General features: G+C 51.0%; 3 protein-coding genes across 3 annotated transcripts; 1 reads left to right on the forward strand and 2 right to left on the reverse strand.

Moving 5' to 3' along the window:
• Nucleotides 1-691: 691 nt before the first annotated feature.
• On the reverse strand, nucleotides 692-1,884 carry LOC100908493 (YEATS domain-containing protein 4). Its single transcript, XM_003739789.1, has 3 exons — nucleotides 1,609-1,884; nucleotides 910-1,344; nucleotides 692-796 (listed from the first exon to the last, which is right to left on the reverse strand). The coding sequence occupies exons 1-3, from the start codon at nucleotides 1,801-1,803 to the stop codon at nucleotides 692-694; spliced, it is 735 nt and encodes a 244-aa protein (XP_003739837.1). The 5' UTR covers nucleotides 1,804-1,884.
• Nucleotides 1,885-10,284: 8,400 nt separating this feature from the next.
• On the reverse strand, nucleotides 10,285-11,450 carry Pstk (Phosphoseryl tRNA kinase). Its single transcript, XM_003739790.1, has 4 exons — nucleotides 11,108-11,450; nucleotides 10,830-11,014; nucleotides 10,532-10,697; nucleotides 10,285-10,439 (listed from the first exon to the last, which is right to left on the reverse strand). Exons 1-4 carry the CDS (start codon nucleotides 11,448-11,450, stop codon nucleotides 10,285-10,287), a joined length of 849 nt encoding a protein of 282 aa, XP_003739838.1.
• A 5,341-nt stretch (nucleotides 11,451-16,791) lies between these two features.
• On the forward strand, nucleotides 16,792-20,007 carry eRF1 (eukaryotic release factor 1). The gene is made up of 4 exons (XM_003739706.2): nucleotides 16,792-17,140; nucleotides 18,031-18,206; nucleotides 18,361-19,329; nucleotides 19,437-20,007. The coding sequence occupies exons 1-4, from the start codon at nucleotides 17,061-17,063 to the stop codon at nucleotides 19,517-19,519; spliced, it is 1,308 nt and encodes a 435-aa protein (XP_003739754.1). The 5' UTR covers nucleotides 16,792-17,060; the 3' UTR covers nucleotides 19,520-20,007.
• The last annotated feature ends 208 nt before the right edge of the window (nucleotides 20,008-20,215 follow it).

The raw sequence follows: 20,215 nt of genomic DNA on the forward strand, positions 1-20,215 counted from the left end.
AAAGCTCGAGCTCCCAGGATCGGGTCGCTTCGATCCGTCACTCCAGGAGTGCTTCCTCATCTGCGCGGCTACCCCTCTCTTGATTGTCAGAAACGGGCAACGGAGACGGGACCCGCTTCTGTCGACCCCGGTTCCCCTACCCCTCACCGCTGTTCTGGACCGGTCTCTCACGCACACGGATTGTCCCCACCGCAGGAGTCTATTTGCCTTTTCAACTCCGCTCTCACCGCGTCGGTCTGCATATCAACTCCCTAGTCTGCATGTCCATGGCTCCAGCGATTCGTTGCTCCCTCCGTTCTCTGCATCTGGAGTTCTTTTGTGCTAATATGTCAAACGCACTCGGCCCGGCCAACGCAGTCGACCAGACCACAATGGAGCGTATCGCGGAAAGGCTGCATGGGGAGCACAACTCAATTCCATGCCTGAGTAAGGTCTCTTGCTTATTTCACAAAACGCCAACGCCGCGGTCACGGTCGCTCACTCGCAGAATTCACCACGTCCGAATCCCGGTGGCCCCCGGTACCGGTAGACATTTGTACCGAGCTCGCGGATCGAGGAGAGGACACCAGGAGGAACCGAGGCCCCGAATCGCTGCCCGTCCATCCGTTCCACCTGAGAATGAGGAAATACATATTCTTTGCGGAGGCTTTATTCGCTCGGATTCCAGGGCAATCAGAGACGATTTATTCAATCATGCGCCGTTTTCGTGCGTCTGGATCCGATTCGTCAGCCGGAGGATTTCGTCCTGACGCCGGCAGATCACGTGTTTCAATAGCTCGATCTCGCGCCTCACTTTCTGTGGAGATTAATTGGCCGAAGTTAAAACCCCGATTCTAATCCCAGCATATTCCGACACTTCGAAAATATATTCATGACGGGGGAGCCCCCTGAGCTGCGAAACGAAGTTACCTGTCTCGCGCTGCGAATGCTCTGCAAGCTCAAAGCTCTTTTGAGAGTATGCTCATCGTCTCTCAGCTTCCGTCGAACTTCTCCGTCTCCTTCCGACGCATTGCTTTGTACTCCGAGCTGCCTTGATTGCATTGCTCGATCATTCCGGTCCTGAGAAACTTCCAGAGCCAGGCGCAGTTTCTCCGGCGGTCTCGAGAAGATGATTTCGTCATAATGCTCTGAACGAACCGAATTAGTGTAAATGAAGTCGCCGGTGTCGTGGTTGATATATTCGACGAGCCGCAAGTAGTGGTTCAGAGTCAGAGTCCGCATGGCGCGGATCCGAAATACGATTTTGATCTCGAGGTCAAATTCGCCCCATCCGGTGTGTTGAACTTCATATGGAGGCTCGGTGACCTCCTTCTTCGCGTAATAAGGGTCTAACACGAATACAACCTGAAAAATTCGACGGATCAGATGTCACCGATGTTCACTCAGAATGGGCCGCGTCCGGGAGATTTCGAGCACGGAGATTCCGCCAAAAATAGATGACTTGGATAGGGAAGAATTGAGAATTATGATTTTCCGGTTCCAGGAGGCGGTCTGATATCCTGTAGGGATCTCCACGATCTTCCGTCTCGGAACTCACGCACCAGATCCCCTCCAGCGACCAATTATCACGAACCGACTGAGGAGTCCCTCGTCGGTTGCTTTACTCACTTTCCGGATGAAACTCGAAAGATCCTGACCGTCGATATAGGGCCTGACATACAACTTCCATTCGTGAGTATGACCGTCTTCTCTATGAAATCCGAAATATCTTGCTGTGTTCCCGTAAACTATTCCTCGAGAGATCACTTGAGCTTGCTGTGTCGACTCGGTCTTATCCGGGAAGCCGTCTCCGGAACTTTCCATGACACCCCCAATCAGCGAGAACGAACAATTCACTAGAATGAATAATTACCAGCAGATGCGATCATCATTCCAAGGAACGTTATGAACGTCAGGGGAAGCAGCTGATTAGGAGAACGGTGATTCAGTCGGAATGTGGGCAGCACATTCGTGAAGAGACGCGCTAATCGAATCGATTGTCTCCCAGCCGCTTATTGAGGTCATTCTGCGATTCGCCAAGTTCTCTCCTCCAGAATTTTTCTACGATCCTTCTATCGCGAAAACATAGCAGATGCATCACCTATCCGAACGCAAGGCTTCCTCTTGGCCTTTCTCGCTGACGAGAAGCTCTCTCAGCTTCGATACGCAAGTGGGTAGCCAGTCGCGCCCTCGAAAGTGATCTACCGGGTCCAGGACGGCGTTCGTGCCAGCGTGCCGGACCCACCGAATCCACGCTTCCAGGGCTTCGAATGGATTTCTGAATATATTCAGAATTAACATAAATAGAATCGGAGTGAAGATCATGCGAAAATCCACGTGGTCCTTCGTCAGCCGCAGCGGCGGGGCTCGTATCTTTACCCTCCAAACCTGGAACTGATTCGTCGCGCTAGTCTTCGCGGGACAATCCCATGCTTCGGGTCGCATACTAGAATGCCGATCGACCGCCTCTTCCCCTTCGCAGCATTCCTGGATCTGCCACTGATTGCACGCTGCCACAGCTCCCGAAGTCGAAAGAGTGAATATTTCCCGTCTTAGAGGGTGCGAGAGAACTCGCTCCGTAATTCTGGGGTCGGACGACGGAGAGAGGCTCTAACTTGGAGCCAATCTCGGGATAAATCCGTCCGCGATACTCTGACGGCTTCAAGAGGATTCGGGGAGAAAAAGGACGCTCGCTGAAGTTGTCGACTCCCCCCGTTTGATAGAAGCTCATTCCGGAATGTCACCCGGGCTTCCTTACAATTGCCTTGACATCATCACAGAGCTCAGCTGAGGGCGGCTCTGACAAGAGTTCTTTCGGTCGAATGCGGTGCCATACGGCACCAGCTGTCGGCAGTGCCCGTCACTCTTCCTTCCGCTCTTGCGTCTGAGGGAGACCACTATAGACGAGTATAGAGAATATTTTTACTGCGGTTCTGAGAGAAGTCAAACTTGAATTCGTCGCGGCAGCCGCTTCTGAATTATGCATTCAACGCAGTGAACGACTAAGTTTGAATGTTTGACTTTTCGACGGAATTCCTAGGAAGGGAACGGCTCTCTGGTGCGTGTTCGGAAGACGTCCGGCACAGCTCAAGCAAACTACAAACTCATCCCTTGCAGATACTCCACGTCGAGACCTGAGCGGCGCCGGCTTGCCGGGATCAACGGTATGAAACTACCGACCATAGTTTCGATCGACAAACGGATTCTCGCGCTCGAGAATTAAGTTTCCCCGCAAGCTCCTTTCGTCGGAGTGGTGGATTGCTCGAATGAGCATAGAATATGTCCGGAAATCGGATATTACGCTCTGGAACGGAATAGGCTCTCGGACCGTTTCGGTGCTAGGGAGCCGGGGTTCTGCTGAGCTTGGCTCTACGGAGAACAGATCTTTTTTTTCAGCAAGCGTAGTGAGCAAATAATGGGGAGCGTCGAGACTCTGCCGTCCGATTGCCCTCCGTTCCTGAATTTTCCTCTTCGAAAGATGATCCATCCTCCCACGAATACGTTCAGCGTCGTTAATCGGGATAAGCGGGGATAATTTTGAAATGACACGCATTTGACTAAGTCTCACGGACGGGAAGCTCCTCATGATCCGTAAACGGAATTCCTCGAGGAATCTCGGGATGCAGCATCCTCTAGGAGTTTGTGCTGATTAGATGGGGCTGCGGCGATGACTCTTTCAGGACTTGTTCTTGATCGAGGGGTTGTCTCATCTCACCATACGTCGGCATAGCTCGGATGGTGCAAGAGTGGCGTTTCGAAGAGAAAGATGATTGAAAGACCTTAAGAATCAGGGAATTTAGTGGGTTCCTCGAGACCGAAGCGTTCACCGTAGGAAGGAGGCTCCACAATATTCTCCCCGAAAATCTGTTCCATGCCGCTGCGGGCGGGCGCCCAATTCATGAGCGAGCTCCAAGAACCTCGCTCCCCTCCCATCAGCGAAGCTGCTTCTGGGCCGTAACGATAGCTTCGTCAGAAGTATCGGAGAGCTACTGCTCGAAAATACACGTCATTCTTTAGAATCCGGTCGTTCTCCGGTCGGATACGCGTACCGATCGCTTTAGTCGGAGCTGTGAACGTGACATGAATCATTGTCTGTCTCTGGCAAGCGGGACACTTTGGATTGTCAGTGAAGGGAAACGGCTGATTATTGTACGGTGCGGACCGGATGGAAGGACTCGTGCAACACGTTACAGTTGAACTCCCGGAAACTCTTCCTCCGTCCTCCCTCTGTTCCGCCGGCTGGAGTCTCCGGTGTTCTTTCGTCTGCGTCGCGTTCGTAATGGTTACCGAAAGCCCTGTCCATTTGAAACTGGACGCTGCTCCAAACGAACGGCAGCGGGAGAAGCGACGAGTCGACTCGCTGCGTACGGATCAGATTTCTTCATGGAGCTTTCGGGAAGGGATGGAAAATAAAAGGTCCTCTCCGGCAACTTCCTCGGTCTCTATGATGTACAATATTTCCTCGCCCACTGTCCGGTCGCCTGTCTCTTCCCCTACGTCATATTTTGTGGGAGAGCATTGATAATCGATAATCATCGTGCCCGAAGCCCGGATACCACTAAAAACGTAAGGAGCACTTTCTATCCATGACGAAATCGTTCCGATTGCCTCTCACGAAGAGGAGGCGAATCATACGGAATCCCGGAGTGTGGAAAGTCTCAGAAGCTGCAGGAGCAATGCTCATGGAGGGATCGGCGGAATTTTCCCGAAGCGTTTTATGGGAATTCCTCGCTCAAAACGAAAAATTTAGAGCGCTAGAGCCCATGAACGCGGCGAGGAAAGATCCCTCTATTGTCGAGATCATTAGAAAGCGCTCTGTTTCGGAAGTGTCTTCAGACCGACTTCACATGTACGGCTTCACACCTTCACCGTTTCTGCTCGGCTGACCATAAATCATGCTTATGCCGCGCAGCTTCCTCTATCTCGGTCTCTCAGGGGTATCATTACGAAGGTCGCTCGTTCCGAAACGTTTTCCCATGACAGTCGGCATTAGGCTGCTGCAGTGTTCGGGGCTTCAATCACAATAATTCCCATCATTCATTTTATATGGTGCCAAGTGCCGAGTTTTTCTCTCACGGCCGGTCGGGTGGTCAGTCATTCGGTCAAGTTGGCTCTTGAGCCGCCAAGGAAATATTGAGCTCGCTCTGGATGGAGGGAAAGTCAGCGGTGCTATTTTACAGCACATTAAGCTCTTCGTCTCGCAGGGGAGGCAGCAGAGCCATGAGATCTCTTCCTCTGCAGCGGGGAGAAAACGAGAAGACCTCCCTCAGAGCAGCCTTGCTTTACGAAATCCTCGGCACTCATGGACCATCGGAGGGGTTTCCGGAATCACAATGCTCCAGAGGTACCGTGGACGTCGGAGGCGACAGAACGAATCGCTCCAATGGGCGCTCGATGCCCACGTTGCGGGCATTGTAGGCGCCTACACGCAAAATGTAGCGCGAACGTATGGTGTCGACCTTTGCGCTCGCTGATGCGTCGGTATCTCACGGAGTATTCCTCCGTGCTCAAACTCACCCCCGGTCGCAAGATGCCGCGAAACGAGCATAAAAATTGCTCGCGGGACTTCCTTTCGAAAGTCACCTCCGCTCCGTTCGGTGTGTTCCGCACAAAAAGTTCCCCACAACTGCGGTCATCTAAGGCCTATCAGAGCATCCGGAGGGCGAACTATGACCGCATGACTCAGAAGTGAAAGATACCTGATACAAGAGCTTCTCCTGTCGCAGCCACGATTGACCTCGGGAACGATTTCCGCCGCCGTCGGAACAAGCCTCGTTCTCTCGTGAGACGGAGTTGGCGTTCATTTCGGGATGTGTTCGAATTCTCGCTTTTGATTCGCTCTCCCTGAAGATAGTTCCTGATCAACACTCGAGACTTCCTCGGATTCGATAAGAATTTTGCTGGAAGCGAGAGCTTACGACGGTCATCTCTTCGATTCGCGACTCAAATGGTCGCACGGCGCAGATTGATGACTTATTGCTGAACGGTAGAATCCGGGCGGTCACCCGATTCCGTAAACCCCATCCGGTCCTGGACGATCTAGTACCCTGTGTGTGGGTCATTTTGAGCAGTCTGGGTAGAGTTCATCGGGACTTTCCCCGTCACGAGAAACCTCGCGCATTTCCTTCTGAAAATTCTCACGGCATTTGGCGAGTGGTTCTGAGCGATTCGACAAGAAAGGGCTTATTTCCCTCCCTATGATCCCGCGAAAAACCTTCCTGACCAACGTAGGACTTGCAACGATCGTAGTGTCGTTGACCGAATCTTGGGCCAGATTGTCTACGCCTCGAGCCGTATCTTTGCTCGCTCATAGTACGTCGTACGTAGTACGTCGCGCACACACGTACTCATCGCGCGTGAGCTTCTTCTCCGATGGTTTTCTCTGTTGAATGTTCTCAGTTTTAATGACTCATAAATTAGAAGCAGTTTACAGCTCTCGCACAACCGTTTCCGACTGGATCATCTTCCCCGGAAGTCAGCTATAAATGACACATCCATATAAAAACTTTGAGCCGCTTCCGACCTATACTAGGGCTGATCGCCGACGCTAATACACTCCGTCGCGTCGGCGGGAAGACCGCGCTGCCCCACAGCACATGGGATACATTGCTAACAGAAGTGCTGTACGAGAACTGCAGCGATACGAAATCTAACGAGGATTTCTCGCTCTGTTTGTTCAGCCTGTGTTATCCTTTCATTGGAACTTGAGTACATCGGAGACTGCGAGGATTATACGGCGAAGGATCATCTTCTTCCCGACGAATTAGATTCTGATGTCGGCGCAGATATGGAGACTGGGAGATAGGCCGATGGTCCTCACTAAGACGAGGGTCCGGGAAATTCTCGAGCCTCCCCGCATTTTCAAGGACCGGGAATGGTCCGTCCCTTGTTAGCATCAAGTGTCTTCGAAGCTTCCGACAGTGAACCAGGGACGATTGCTTCTGCAGCGATGAACATGCGGTCGGGTTTTCTTTTTGAGAGGCGAGAACGTTGTCGTTTCGTTGCCGAAACGAGTGAACCCGCGAGCGAGGAATACTTCGCGACTAAGGACCGCCACTTGCCGCTAGCTGCTCGAGTCTATTGTAGGAAAGGCAAGCGGGGAAGAGTTTGGTCGTTCCCCCACTACAAAGTTCCGCGAACAATGAGCGGAGCAAGCTGTTGCGATGTGTGAAGCGCTCCCGCCGAAAAGACGAGCACATGGAGGAAGAAAAAGAAGAACAGCCGCAGCAGCAGCGAGGCATTGTGGAGCATTGACTCCGAGACCGAGACGGAGTCCGACGACGAGACATTGACGAGTATGCGCTGGCGTTGTCGCCGTGCATCCCACCATCGACGACGTGTCAGACATCATGAATTAGATGCTCTTATCGGTAGCCCGACTATAGGAGCTAAGTAAGTAGCCCAACGGTTTACTTCGTGGGAATGAGGGTTTAAATAATCTTCGGAATGATATTCGTCAGAAATGAGGCTTGATCAGAACGGAAACGTCAAAGTGTGATGAGCCCCATTGGGGGCTATGGAGTGAAGCGGTCATCAGTCAGCATCGTATTCTACCCCGAGTTGTCGAGACTCGGTCACTGCTCTTCCGAGCTTTCTTGTGAGCACGCTGCATGAATAAATATATCGTTCTCCATACCTTCCAAAATTACTCGACGCGACACCTTCGGCGATCCGGGAGCGGTCGGCGAGCATTGATTAAAAGTCGAAACGCTTCGATAAACAACGAAATCCGATCAAGCGCTCTCTCTTGGACTCTAGGAATTCTCGCCAGACCCTCGTTCAGCTCTGGGCGAACGACAGGATATTTGGGCATGGAGACTTCACGAAACAGATTTTCGCGCATCAATGATTAGTTCGATCAGGGTGGTCCTGAATTTCTTTCCTACTCCACGCTCATTGCGGAGGAGTTCAGGCATATGAGGGAACCGTTGCTCCCGAAAAGAAAGTGGATCGAGAAACGAGTCAACCCGGAAGGAGAACAAGGGAGTTCCTCATAACAGCAGCAAGCGCTCTGTCACTGATGTACCATCGCGGACGATCAGCTTCAAAGAGGAACACTATGACCCTGATTGTCGTGGACGAGCTAGGACTTTTAGGGAGACGCTCCGGATTCTCGAAGTTCCTTAGCGATAACGGGAGAGTCGATTGCATCCTTTGTTTCATGATTGATGCTCAGCTTCCGTAAGAGACAGGCTATACCGGCCCCGCTGGGTTCGGGCGCATCTCCGGCATCAGGAAATCACGCGCCCAGAGCCTCACTGTATCCATTCGTTGTGTTCCTATACTAGTGAGTACTAGTGAAGTCCGGGAAAATTCGTGCATTCTCTCCCTGTATCGAAGGTCGTCAGAAATCTGGGAAATCAAGGCGATGGAAAAAAGCGGGCGAATAACTCAAGAAGAGCCCGTGAATCTGCAGGAGGAGGGCTGAACGAGTCGTCGCTGTCGGTTGCGCGAGGGTGGAAATATTCGAATCATCTCGTGAGCATCGCAGTTGTTTTATCGAGGCGGAAATTTAATTTCCTCAGTTTCGGACGGCCTGGCGGCGTACGTAAGACGGGAGGAATCCAGCAAGGATAATGATGAATCTTGGAATTTACGCACGACCAGGTTCATCGTTGTTAATTGCGTCGAAAGAGGAAGCTCGTATTGCCCGAGGCTCTTCTCCTGAGTTTGGCTCCTCTGCAGAGGCGCCCATGTGCGCGCGATGCAATGCAATTACAATTCGTGTTGAACCATCGAGTCTTGATGAGCAACGAGCAGCGAAGTCGGCCTGGTGAGACGGGACTCATCAGTAATTTCCTTTCTGTTCTTCGCAGAAGTTGGGCGATTCGCGAAGGATGACTTGCTTACTAACTTCCTTCCTTTTTCTTCTTCGGGTGGGAGAATTCCGGAGGCACCGGTCAGAGTCGAGTGTTGCCGAAGCCCCTCGACCTGGCACTGAGAATGTCCGCGATCTGTACTGACTGAAACTTCTCGCTGCTTCTCGCGAATCCGACTGGTTCTTTCGTGTAATTTCCTTCTCTCCTCTGGAGGGATCTTTCGGGCGAACGTGTTCCAGTATCGGAGTCGTTGCGGATGCGCCTGCGAAGTCCAGTCGCGTGGACAGGTACCGAGGTCCCTCGCGAGCGACTTGGCTAGAAGAAGTGATTATCGGTACTTTTGGACACGTTCCCTGGATGTCTCCACCTTTTTCGCTACGTCCGAGCAGCATCGATCAATTTATTCCACCAAACATTCCACCCCGGAAGATGAATCTCCACGGATATTTCCTGCCTGATGTCAGAATTCTCCCAAGTTCCCGAAAAGTTCTAGCTTGTCGAAAAGGTATGTTCGGTTCGATTATTCCCGTCGGCCGGTAATGCTTCGAAGCAATATCGTTAGATAGTGGAGGCGGGTGGAATTTCTCGCGGCGAACTCCTTCGCGCTATCGCATCGAGTAATGGTCAGGAAGAAATTCGCCCTACCAAACGGGCTCCGGGGTAATCAGCCGGGGTCGCGCAGTGCTGATCAGACATCGTCCAGATTAGACCGAGCTCTCAATCCGCGAGTAATCCGCCGAGAGATATCTCTCTTCGTTGAGGAGATCCTGGAGCCTCAGCACCGTCAGCATCCATTGACTTTCCAGTTTCAGCTGCCGAATATGGCAGTGCGGTGTTTTTTGAGCTCGTCCGATTCGTCCGTTCCCGACGTACGATAGGGCGAGCTATATCGCTCCCATCTCCGGAAATGAGCACACAAATGTGAGGTATAATGTGACATCTGACTGACGGTGATTGGCCTCGAAGTCGACTCGAATGTCCTCCCACGCGAACCGATCCACGGATTGTATTATTCTCGGTCCTTAGATTATCCCACGTGTCATAATATTCCATCGCCTAAGAGGGGTTTACCATTCCAGGTCTCGAAATAAACAGGAGACAGCTGATCGTAAGCCGATCCTGCTAAGATTCTCCTCTGACGGCGACCTTCCTCTAGTTTGAGATTCGACTCAGGCTGGACTCGATAATACAAGTTTGAACTGACTTCACTCCGGAAGGTGGTCAGGTAGCACCATGCCCGAGCTATCGTTCGAAATACGCGAGGTTATACCCTGAGCTTGTCAGCAGCGGATAGCTCAGGACGTAGACTTCGCAGCCAGCATCTCGTCTACCGGAGGGCGTCTTTCATGTTCATTGTTCCGAGACTCACCTCCTCGAGCGGCTTCTTCAGCAACACGATCCTTGATGGGTCAGCAGCCTTATGCGATCAACCGCGCTTCGAACTGCGCGGTGAGGAAATGACAAGGAATCTCTTCAAACGGAGCATTTATTCACTCTCTCTGAGCCGCCGCTCCAAACAAGACAAAATCTGTGCGTACATCTCTGCTCCGTCTGCACCCCCGAGTGTCTGACACGGGCCGACGGCGTCTGATTTGAATTTGTACAGCTGAGTGTACATTCCCTTCTTCATGGCCGGTGGAGCTACGGAATCAATTGATTAGTTGACGGGAAATGGCTTGAGAAGATCTCTTTGATCTTGTATGATTTGGCAGGAAGACCAGATTCTCGCTCACCCCTCTGAATCAGGTCCGACACGGCCTTACGGAAGGCCAATTCGACTTGATGAGCTCTCGAATCGCTTGTTCGTCGCCTAGATTCCTCCAAGTCTTCGCGCTGTCCTTCGAGATCAATACTGATGAATGGAGCTTTCTCCGCCTCCTCCATCAGGGCTTCGATATCCTGTGAGGATGAAGGGAGAAGTGAGTTCGCCTGTCTCCCCCCTTCCCGATGAATTTCCCATAAGATTGCATTCATGCAGGTTGCAATGTCCATGTGAACTTTTCGTAGGGGGGAACGCAGCAGGTAGCGCACCTCCAATGTTGGTGCGGGCTTTGATATTGAGAATTTTTCCCAGAAACTGTCGCAGCTTGGAACTTCGAGCTTTGAGAACTGATCAATGATTACGGTGTCCGGCACGGATTGCGCTCTTTTTCGGTTCCGTCGGAGGCAATCTTCCATGGGAGTCGTGAGAAAGACCGTGCAGAACGAGAGGTTTCCTGGAAGGGACTTCAGCGTTCAATCACTGTGCTGAGACATCGCTCAGATATTGCATCGAGAATGACACGGCCGATTGCTCGTAGTCCCCATACTTTGCCGAGCTTCTTGGAAGTATTTGTACCGCATGCTGCGCCGATAGAAATTATCCTCCAAAATTATCCGATGGCGTGTTTGGCTCGCGCAACAATCAGCTGTTCCATCCCCGGGATCTTCTTTGGCGTAGGAATCGAGAATTTGTCTGACGACTGTCAGGAATTTTTCCCGGAGCTTCTTGAAACCGTTATCTTCATGAGCAGCTGACTCCTGTTCTTCAATGCTGAACATCTCATCGAAGATGATCGTTGTGCATTGGGGAATGCGAGACTCCAAGGAGCGGATCAGTTCACTCTTCCCGCTTGCCGGTGGACCGCAAACCAACACAACTGTACATGGCATCCCGAAACTGAAGAGTTTATGTAAATCCAGGGACTCGTCTCGGCTCAATCAGACTTGATGATGCTGGGAAGGAACTCCAGTCGTTGGAACATGTCGAGCACGAACTTGATCGAATCGGAGTCTCCTCGCGGACCCCTGACCGGAAGTCGGGCGAGAAGGGAACCCTCAAGAGTACCCCATATCCCGCAGAGGAATCAACTCTTTGACATTCTGCATTCACTCGACCGCGTTCTCCGACAAAACTTCCTAAGTGAAGAGACAGCTCTTGTTCAACTGCTGTACGGAGCCCTGCCGTTCCTCCACAGAATCAAAGATGACAAGCACCGTTCTTGTATGTTTTTCGTAGCAGACGAAACAAGGCGCCTCAGCAGCGCCGGCGCCGGTTGTGTTGTTTGGTGCGTGTGCTGTTGACGGTTGGTGTGTGCGTGCCGCCTTTGAGTAGAACTAGTCAGCCTTCGGCCGACCGATTGCTAGGAAAATTATTAATACGATTTCCTGTGCCGAAATGAAGTATCTATCCGAAGAGCGAAGGAAGGACATCGTTGGACGACTGCGGAACCAAGCTCTGAGGATCCACATGCTCAAATCCAGACACAGCCACATCGCCTCTCAAAGTGGTATGCTTCTCTAACATGCTTTCATTTTGCCGCCTAAATGGCTGAGAGTTCGGAGGAAATCATCTGCTCGGCGCCGGCATCGGGGTCTCCGGAGAGCATTTAGAGTTGGAAAAGTGGATTTCTGTTATAGGGAAGAAATTCAGGATCTTCGGCGGAGAGTTTTCTTCCGAACGATCCGCTGAAATGGAATATGGTCACTGAAACAATTTACTCGAATCCATGATCTCCGGGCAGATGTTTTCCTCCGACGGATGAATCAAACTCCCACTCAGCCCCATCTTTCAAAGACCGATCTGCAAGTGTCATATCTTCTTGCAGGCGAACAAATGGCGCAAATTCAAGCAACTTGTGACATAGCTCTGGCTGCTGATTCGGATCGTCTCCTCGCTACGGCGAGTAGACTCGCTAGCGTCTGGCTCGCGAGCGGATCTCCGAATGAAGAGGTTGAAAACGAAATCGAGAGGCTCCTTTCGTGCCTCGAGAGACGAACTTATCCGGCGAGATCACTTAGCGACTTCAAGAATTCTGAACTCTCGGCATCGATGGACGACTTGTCATTGAGGGAATTCTGAGAAGAGCTAGACCGTCAATTGTTCCACAGCGCAATGGCAGGACTGGACCTGAGTTTCAGCGGCACGCAAATTCTGGGAGTTAAGGAAGGCAAAAAGTGAGGGGCGATCTTGTTCTGGACATCCCGTGTTACGAGATTGGCTTTTGTCGCGCCGTCATCATGGGAGAGCTACTCTTCGATTTCTCTTAAATCATAGTTTCCGTCCAAGCTCATCCTCGATCTGCAAAGACTAGCAGATCGAAACTTGGCAAGGGGGAAGATATCCCGCGCTCGGAATCAGCACATGATCGATCAGAAATGAATATGACGGGAAGTTGTCATTTCTATAATTATTTGTGACAAAGAGCTGTATCGGATAGCTCTCTCTTTCTGTGTCCCCCACGGACGACTCTATCCGATGAAAAGAGCGAGGAACGGTATATTGGTTGTGGGCGGAACTTACACAAGTCCTTCGTGAATGGAATCCTGGCTTCCCTATTCAGAATCATCAGGGAGCTAGAAATCGAGCGTCTAGCACAGAGGAATATTCTCTAGGATCATAAGGAGAGTCCAGACGGCTGATTATTATCAGTCTCCGGGGGGGATCAATCCCTGGCGCCCATTGGTATCAGCTTTTCGTTCTGACTTCGAGAAGACGCTTTCGAAGATATTTTGCGTTTCTTGGCTCCCAGATAAGACCCTAACAATTATAATGTATGTACATATATGGAGCAATTAGGGAATCCATAGAGATTCGCTAGCCCTCTTGTCCTCATCTTGCCCGGTCAACTCGCTCACTATGTGCTGTTAGAGATCCATCGGCGCTCAGCCAGCATTGTTCCAATTGGTTCGAGAGTTCCGATCTCTGTTCGATGTTTCTAATAATCCGATTGGCGTCCAATAAACCCGGTGGAACATCCCGATTCAGTCGTTCAATCTTTTCTGCTCATGGATGTGACGTGAGGTGAATGCCACCGAGTTCAAGGACTCGCGAGGGCGCTTTTATTGAATAAGATAAGATTCCAGAGTGAATTAAGGTTGGATTGTATCTGGGACGCTCAGCTCAACGGTGTCCCCCGCGCTCAATTCTTACCGCTGTTGGCGTAGAATCGCACTCCTTACAGGTGCCCTCTACTGCCATCTCCAGTCTCGAGTCCGTCGAAATCTTCTTCGCCGTCCCGAGCACTCGCCCCACCAGCCTCCTTCGAACCCTCGAGCTTCGAACGTCTCTCCGAATCGGGATGATTTCGAGGCGCTTTAATGCCATCCAATCCATCTGGTCCACTCCTACGCTTCTTTTTCGTGACTGCATTTGCGACAATGCCTCGCGGAACTCCCTCGGTCATTCCCTCAGGAAGCCCCGCAGCATCAGAGATCACCCTGGGGGAGTTCTCCACAGCTGCGGCTCTGCCGATGGCGACCTCCCCCGACAGCTCACCCGCACGACCGGCTCTGATCGCTGGAAACTTCTTCAAATGATGATCTAGTACTCGTCAAGCGTATGTCGTGAGGAGCCCCAGATCCTATTCCCACCCGTGGATATAGTCCACTCACTCGTTGTGCCTGTCACGCCTTTGCCGTGTTGGATGTTTAGATTAGAATAGGTAAACATCATGAGACAAACAAAAATGACGGCGATTCCCATTGCCCGTGCATCGGGTTTCGATATCTTTCTGGAACTTGAGTCGGAACTTGACGATTGATCGTCGCTCTTTGCTACGGTCTGTTTTCCTTTTGCCGAATCCTCGACCTTGTCCCCCACCTTGTCTGGAGTATTCCCACCAGCTTGCACCATGTTAGTAGGGGAACTCGAACGTGTCGAGGCAGTCGATTCCCGCAAGCCTACGGAAACGAACGGGAGCTAAGCATTTCGTTGTCTAATACCCCAAACAGAATTTGTTGGACGGCCTCGAAGCTAGTTCGCCATAATGTGATTGTGAGGAAGATCCTTCATACCGGAGACTTCTCTCGTGTTCTGAGGAGGGATAGACTTCTGACAGGGATCAGATTGTTTCCCGTTGGATCAGCCCCTTGGAAAATGCGCCCGGGGCTTTGGCGCTCCACGAGGTCCTCGTGGACCACGAGGACCTCGAATCAAATAAATCAGAAGGATTCGACACGGTATATTTCAGATTCTAAATTCGCCTTGAGCTCTCTACCGATTGTAGGAGTATCTCAAAACGAATATCGGTCGTTATGACGATTCGAAAGCGTCTTCGTCGGAGATGTAACGATAGAGAGCGAGTAAGGGATCAGTGGAGACACCGGTGAGTTTTGGAGTATCCTCTGGTGAGCGAGTCCATCGTCCTGGCCACAGCAACCGCGATCCAATCGCAAATGAATGAACAGGCTACTCCGTATGATCTGCACCTCTCGAGCGCTTCCTCTGAGGGCGGCCATGATCCTCGATTCGAGTTGCGGAGTTTATTTTCTAGTGAAGACAGCGACGGGACGTGCGTCACCTTGTCTTCGTGACAGATTTCATGGAGCGCACCTCATCGACCTCGGATTCCATACGGGCTTTCGTGGTCGAGGATAGACGGAAGAATGGGATTCTGATCTTCGTATTACGCATTTATTGACATCCGAAGTAATTTCTGCTGCTGCTAACTAGTGACGAGAAAATGATCAATAGTCCGGCTCAAAAACTCCCAATTTTTCCATTCTCTTCGCATCTTCGACGGGATCGTACGTCTTGTAGAATTCTGCGTATCTCTTCTTACGGGGTTCGGCAACTAAGTATTTCCAGGCGAGGCCTGTCAAGACCGCTGCGCTGAAGGAAACTGCCAAGCTTTTCCCGACTGCTCTCTGGAAGTGTCCATGGTACGGCGCTGGAGGAGTCGACATCTGTGAACGAGGCTATACGTGAAAACGAGTGAATGACGGGTGTCGGATCGGGGGCGATCGGATTCTTATCTCGGACCAGGCCTTGTCATGCTCCGTCTGCGTTATTCATTCACCGCCTGGACTCTTTCGTTACACCCCCGAATTCGAAGGAACCGAAGGACCGTATTCGCCTGGCCGGCTCGGGCTCGAGCGACAAGACTTTAATCCTCGCACTAATGATCTTTTGCCCTTCACTGTGGGATCGCACAATGTATTGCGGAGACGAATTCCGACTACGGTTCCCGCCGACCTCAGTCAGAGACTTGTGCAGAGACTCCCAACTCTATTCTCCACCGAATAAGACGGACACTCACCTCGACGACAAACGTTTGCCTGAATTCCGTGAACTTTCTCCAGCAACGACTTCGTCTGCGAGTTTCTCTTCTCCTTGGTTGCGCTCGTTCAGCGTAGCCCACCACCAAAACACGGCAGACTAGCCGATCGATGCAGCGCATAGGGTTGGCGGGTCCTTCGAAAAAGGTACCACGATCGGGCGCGGACTCTCCTCCTGCTCATTTGCTACCTAAGCTGAGATGAAGAATGAGATTCTCGTGATGGAATCGGTCAAAATGGATTAATCTCACTCCGGCTCCTTCGAGGAGGTATTCGAACTGAATCATCTTTCATCATAGAGTCATGAAGCCATTATCGCTCTATTTCACCTCCTTGTGACTTGTAACGTGCTGGGAACCTTGATGGCTCCCAACTTCCAGCGCTCGATTCCGACTCGTTCAACTCCCTATAAACCGAAGGCTCGTTTTAAGCCCGCAAGCTCTCATCTTAAGGGACTCTTCATGATTATTGTCGAGTGAACATTAACTTGAATCAAGAGAACGGGGACAGTCATTGCACCTGGAATCTCAATCATCCGCCTCAGCCTTCTCTCTCTGATAATCGAGCAGCTATGGCACCGACCCGAATAGCGAAAGCTTTCGCGTGTTTCCTTGGGAAAACTTCTTAAACGCAGTCGGAGCCGCGGGGTATTACGCGGGTTGAACAGGCCCGAAATTCTACTCAAGCGAGAGCGCCCTCGAAGATGGTTGAGGCGCACGGCAAGGAAAACGAGGACAGTTCTCGCTATATCCATCGCGAATCAGCTCAGATCGCCTTGCATATAATCGTCATGACCTTCGACGATATTCAGAAGGGAAATTCTTCCCCGCCTCTGGGGGCACGCCATCGCGGGAACACTTCTTCTAGAAATTAAAGAGACCATCTGTGGTACGAACATGACACTAAAAACCACCACAGCACCGGCCCTCATCGTGGTGTTGCTTGAAAGAAGCTTACACACCGCCCGTGTTCTACTGCGGCACATGCAGTTGGGTTGAGAAAAACTGATCAACAGTAGTCCCCTTGGACGGATCGAGTTGCAGAGCGGCCGATCGTCGAATCGTGCGTTACTGTACAGCATTACTCCCGAAGAGTGACAACTTGTCAGTTTTTAAGTTTGGTCGACGAAGAATACTTGTCAACTTTCGTTGGAATTGGTGCGAGAAATCCGAGAGATCGGTGCCACGTTTCGAGCGAGGCGACGTAAAAGCATTCGTAGCTAGAATGGAGGAGACCAACGCAGATCGCAATGTGGAGATCTGGAAGATCAAGAAGCTTATCAAAAGTCTAGAAGCAGCTCGAGGGTGAGTACCGGTTACACTTCGAAAAGCTGAGCACATCGAGTCATCACGAGCTCGGTGAGTGTTCGACGATATTTGGCGCCCTGTCGTCATTCTTCGATTTCGACCGCTTCAGCTCGCGTTACGCGTATCTGGGGTCTTTGTACGCTCGCGAGTCGACTTCGCCGAAGACGGCTCAATTATGTCATTCGCGTGGCTATCGAAGCATGCGAGCTTTGCGCCAGCATATGGTACAAGGTGCTCGAAAACCCTTTGGTTCTCCCCGACCGCTATCGTTCGAATTTCATATGAACTTCCCTGATGAGCTGTTTCCAGCCGCACGACAGGGGTTTTCGAACGTCGGGCGAAATCCGAGTGTTAGGACACAGTATAAACATTACTCGATTGCATTTGGCTGGAACAAAGATTTGAGCGCGTGAATTCCGAGAGGAAACAATCGGGTCGCTCCGAACAACTATCCGTTCGTCCCAAATCGGCAGAATATTCGACTTTGCTCCCGAGTGCAATGGAGAATATAATCAACGAAACACGACTTCCACTGTGATTCAGAACATAATTGAGTCGCCTGGAATACACGAACTCGAGCCGCATGCTCCGCATCACGGATAGACTCTCTCGAAGATTTTACCGGTATCCGGTATGAGGGACCTCTGTACGCCTAGGGGGAAGGTCTGAGGACCTCAGCCGAAGGTGTGAGTCTCGAGTCGCATTGGTGAATCACAGGAACGAACGCTGGCATGCTTCTTCCATCAATGATCCATCACCTTCCGCCTACTTCGGATACGTATTTCGAATATGCTCGGAGCTCATTCAGAACCGGCCGAAGACTCGGAGTGCGAGATCTTCAGAATCCCGGCGGAAGAGTCAAGACATGAAGTTTTTCCCGGTTTCAGGAATGGCACCAGCATGATATCCCTCATCATCCCACCTAAAGATCAGATATCGCGGATTTCCAAGATGTTGGCGGACGAATTCGGGACAGCTTCGAACATCAAGTCTCGAGTCAACAGGCTCTCTGTACTTGGAGCTATAACTTCAGTACAGCATCGTCTAAAACTTTACACTAAAGGTGGGCGAGCAAGTCTGTATATTATTCTCGATGGATGAAAGCAAATGATAATTTTCTCCGAGCACCGAGGAACCGGGTTCTTGCTGTTCGCTCCTCCCCGCGGATGGACACGACCGAAAGGCCTAATACTAACTGGATTCATCTCCATTCGCAGTACCCCCGAACGGCTTAGTTATCTATTGTGGCACAATCGTCACCGAGGAAGGCAAGGAGAAGAAGGTCAACATCGATTTCGAGCCGTTCAAACCGATCAATACTTCTCTCTATCTTTGCGACAACAAATTCCACACCGAAGCGCTTTCGGCTCTTCTCGCGGACGACAATAAATTTGGATTCATCGTCATGGATGGAAACGGAGCCCTTTTCGGTACGTTACAAGGGAACACACGGGACGTGCTCCATAAATTCACTGTGGACCTTCCCAAGAAGCACGGCCGAGGAGGTCAGTCAGCTCTTCGTTTCGCTCGTCTGCGAATGGAAAAACGACACAATTACGTCCGGAAAGTTGCCGAAGTCGCCACTCAATTATTCGTCTCAAACGACAAGCCCAACGTCGCCGGACTCATCTTGGCGGGAAGCGCTGATTTCAAAACAGAATTGTCGCAGTCCGATATGTTCGATCCGAGATTACAGACGAAAGTCCTGAAATTGGTCGACGTGTCGTACGGCGGAGAGAACGGCTTCAATCAGGCTATTGAGCTCTCGGCCGAGGTCTTGTCGAACGTGAAATTCATCCAGGAGAAAAAATTGATCGGAAGATACTTCGATGAAATTTCGCAAGACACCGGTAAATATTGCTTCGGAGTCGAAGACACGCTGAAGGGTCTCGAGATGGGCGCGGTAGAGATTCTAATCTGCTGGGAGAATCTGGACACGATGCGCTACGTCCTGAAGAAGAGCACGTCGGAAGAGCAGGTTGTGCTTCATTTGACGCCCGAGCAAGAGAAGGACAAGTCTAACTTCGTGGACAAGGACACAGGCACCGATATGGAAATGGTAGAGAATTGTCCGCTCCTCGAGTGGTTAGCCAATAATTATAAGAACTTTGGCGCTACCCTCGAAATAATCACGGACAGGAGTCAAGAGGGTTCTCAATACGTTAAGGGTTTTGGAGGCATTGGAGGTGAGTTCATTCGGATTTCTCCGTCAGGACCTTAGCTGATATAATCGATATTTGGACGTCATATGTTAGCGGGGAGACTGTTGGTCCTAACGTGCTTCTCCCCACAGGTATACTCCGATACAGAGTTGACTTCCAAAGTCTCGATGCCAATAACTTGGATAATGAGGATTACGATCTTGATGACTTCTAAACAACGTTATCTCCGTTCGGGATCACGATACGCGCACACTAGACTTCCTCTGAACCTCGTTTGCGTACTTGAACGATTCGTTGGTTTTGAGTCGACAACGATGTGCATGAAGATCGTGTCCCCTATCATGAGGACGGAACTTCCATTAATTTACGTCCTTGTCGTTTCCTGGGCGGACACAGAGGAACAAACCTGATTTTCGGTGGTTAAAACAAACGAAGGGATTGGATACGAGTCAAATGCAGCTGCATCACTTCGGTGGTGGCTGCTCGTTAGTTCATGTGCAACATTTCAATCAATCGGTCGGTCGGTGGTCTGTTGTTCTGAATGTTCGTTGGTTGTTCATCTCGAGGGAGACTTGCCGTTCTCGGAGGAAAAACACGGGCAGAAGCGGGAACTTGGGAAACGAGCGCTCGGATGCTATACCATGAGTGAGGAAAGCTCCGAAACGGATAGGATATAGTGTTTGATAAATGAGCGATATTTGTACCTAAGCTGTCTTCATAGATGTGTTTTCTTTTCGAGATCCATATTCTTTCGAGCACACTCTTATCGTAGAGCATGCTCGTTCACTTTTCGAGCCTCTAAAACCTGCCCGTTTGTTAGAGACTGCTCGTATCTCAGAGGCTGCCCTTCAATTTTTCCCACTCCTCACGAAGAAAACAGAGCGAGGCTTCTTTGGGGAGTGAACACCGC

Source organism: Galendromus occidentalis, unplaced genomic scaffold (assembly GCF_000255335.2).
Source record: "Galendromus occidentalis unplaced genomic scaffold, Mocc_1.1 scf7180000076583, whole genome shotgun sequence".
Lineage (NCBI taxonomy): Eukaryota > Metazoa > Arthropoda > Arachnida > Mesostigmata > Phytoseiidae > Galendromus > Galendromus occidentalis.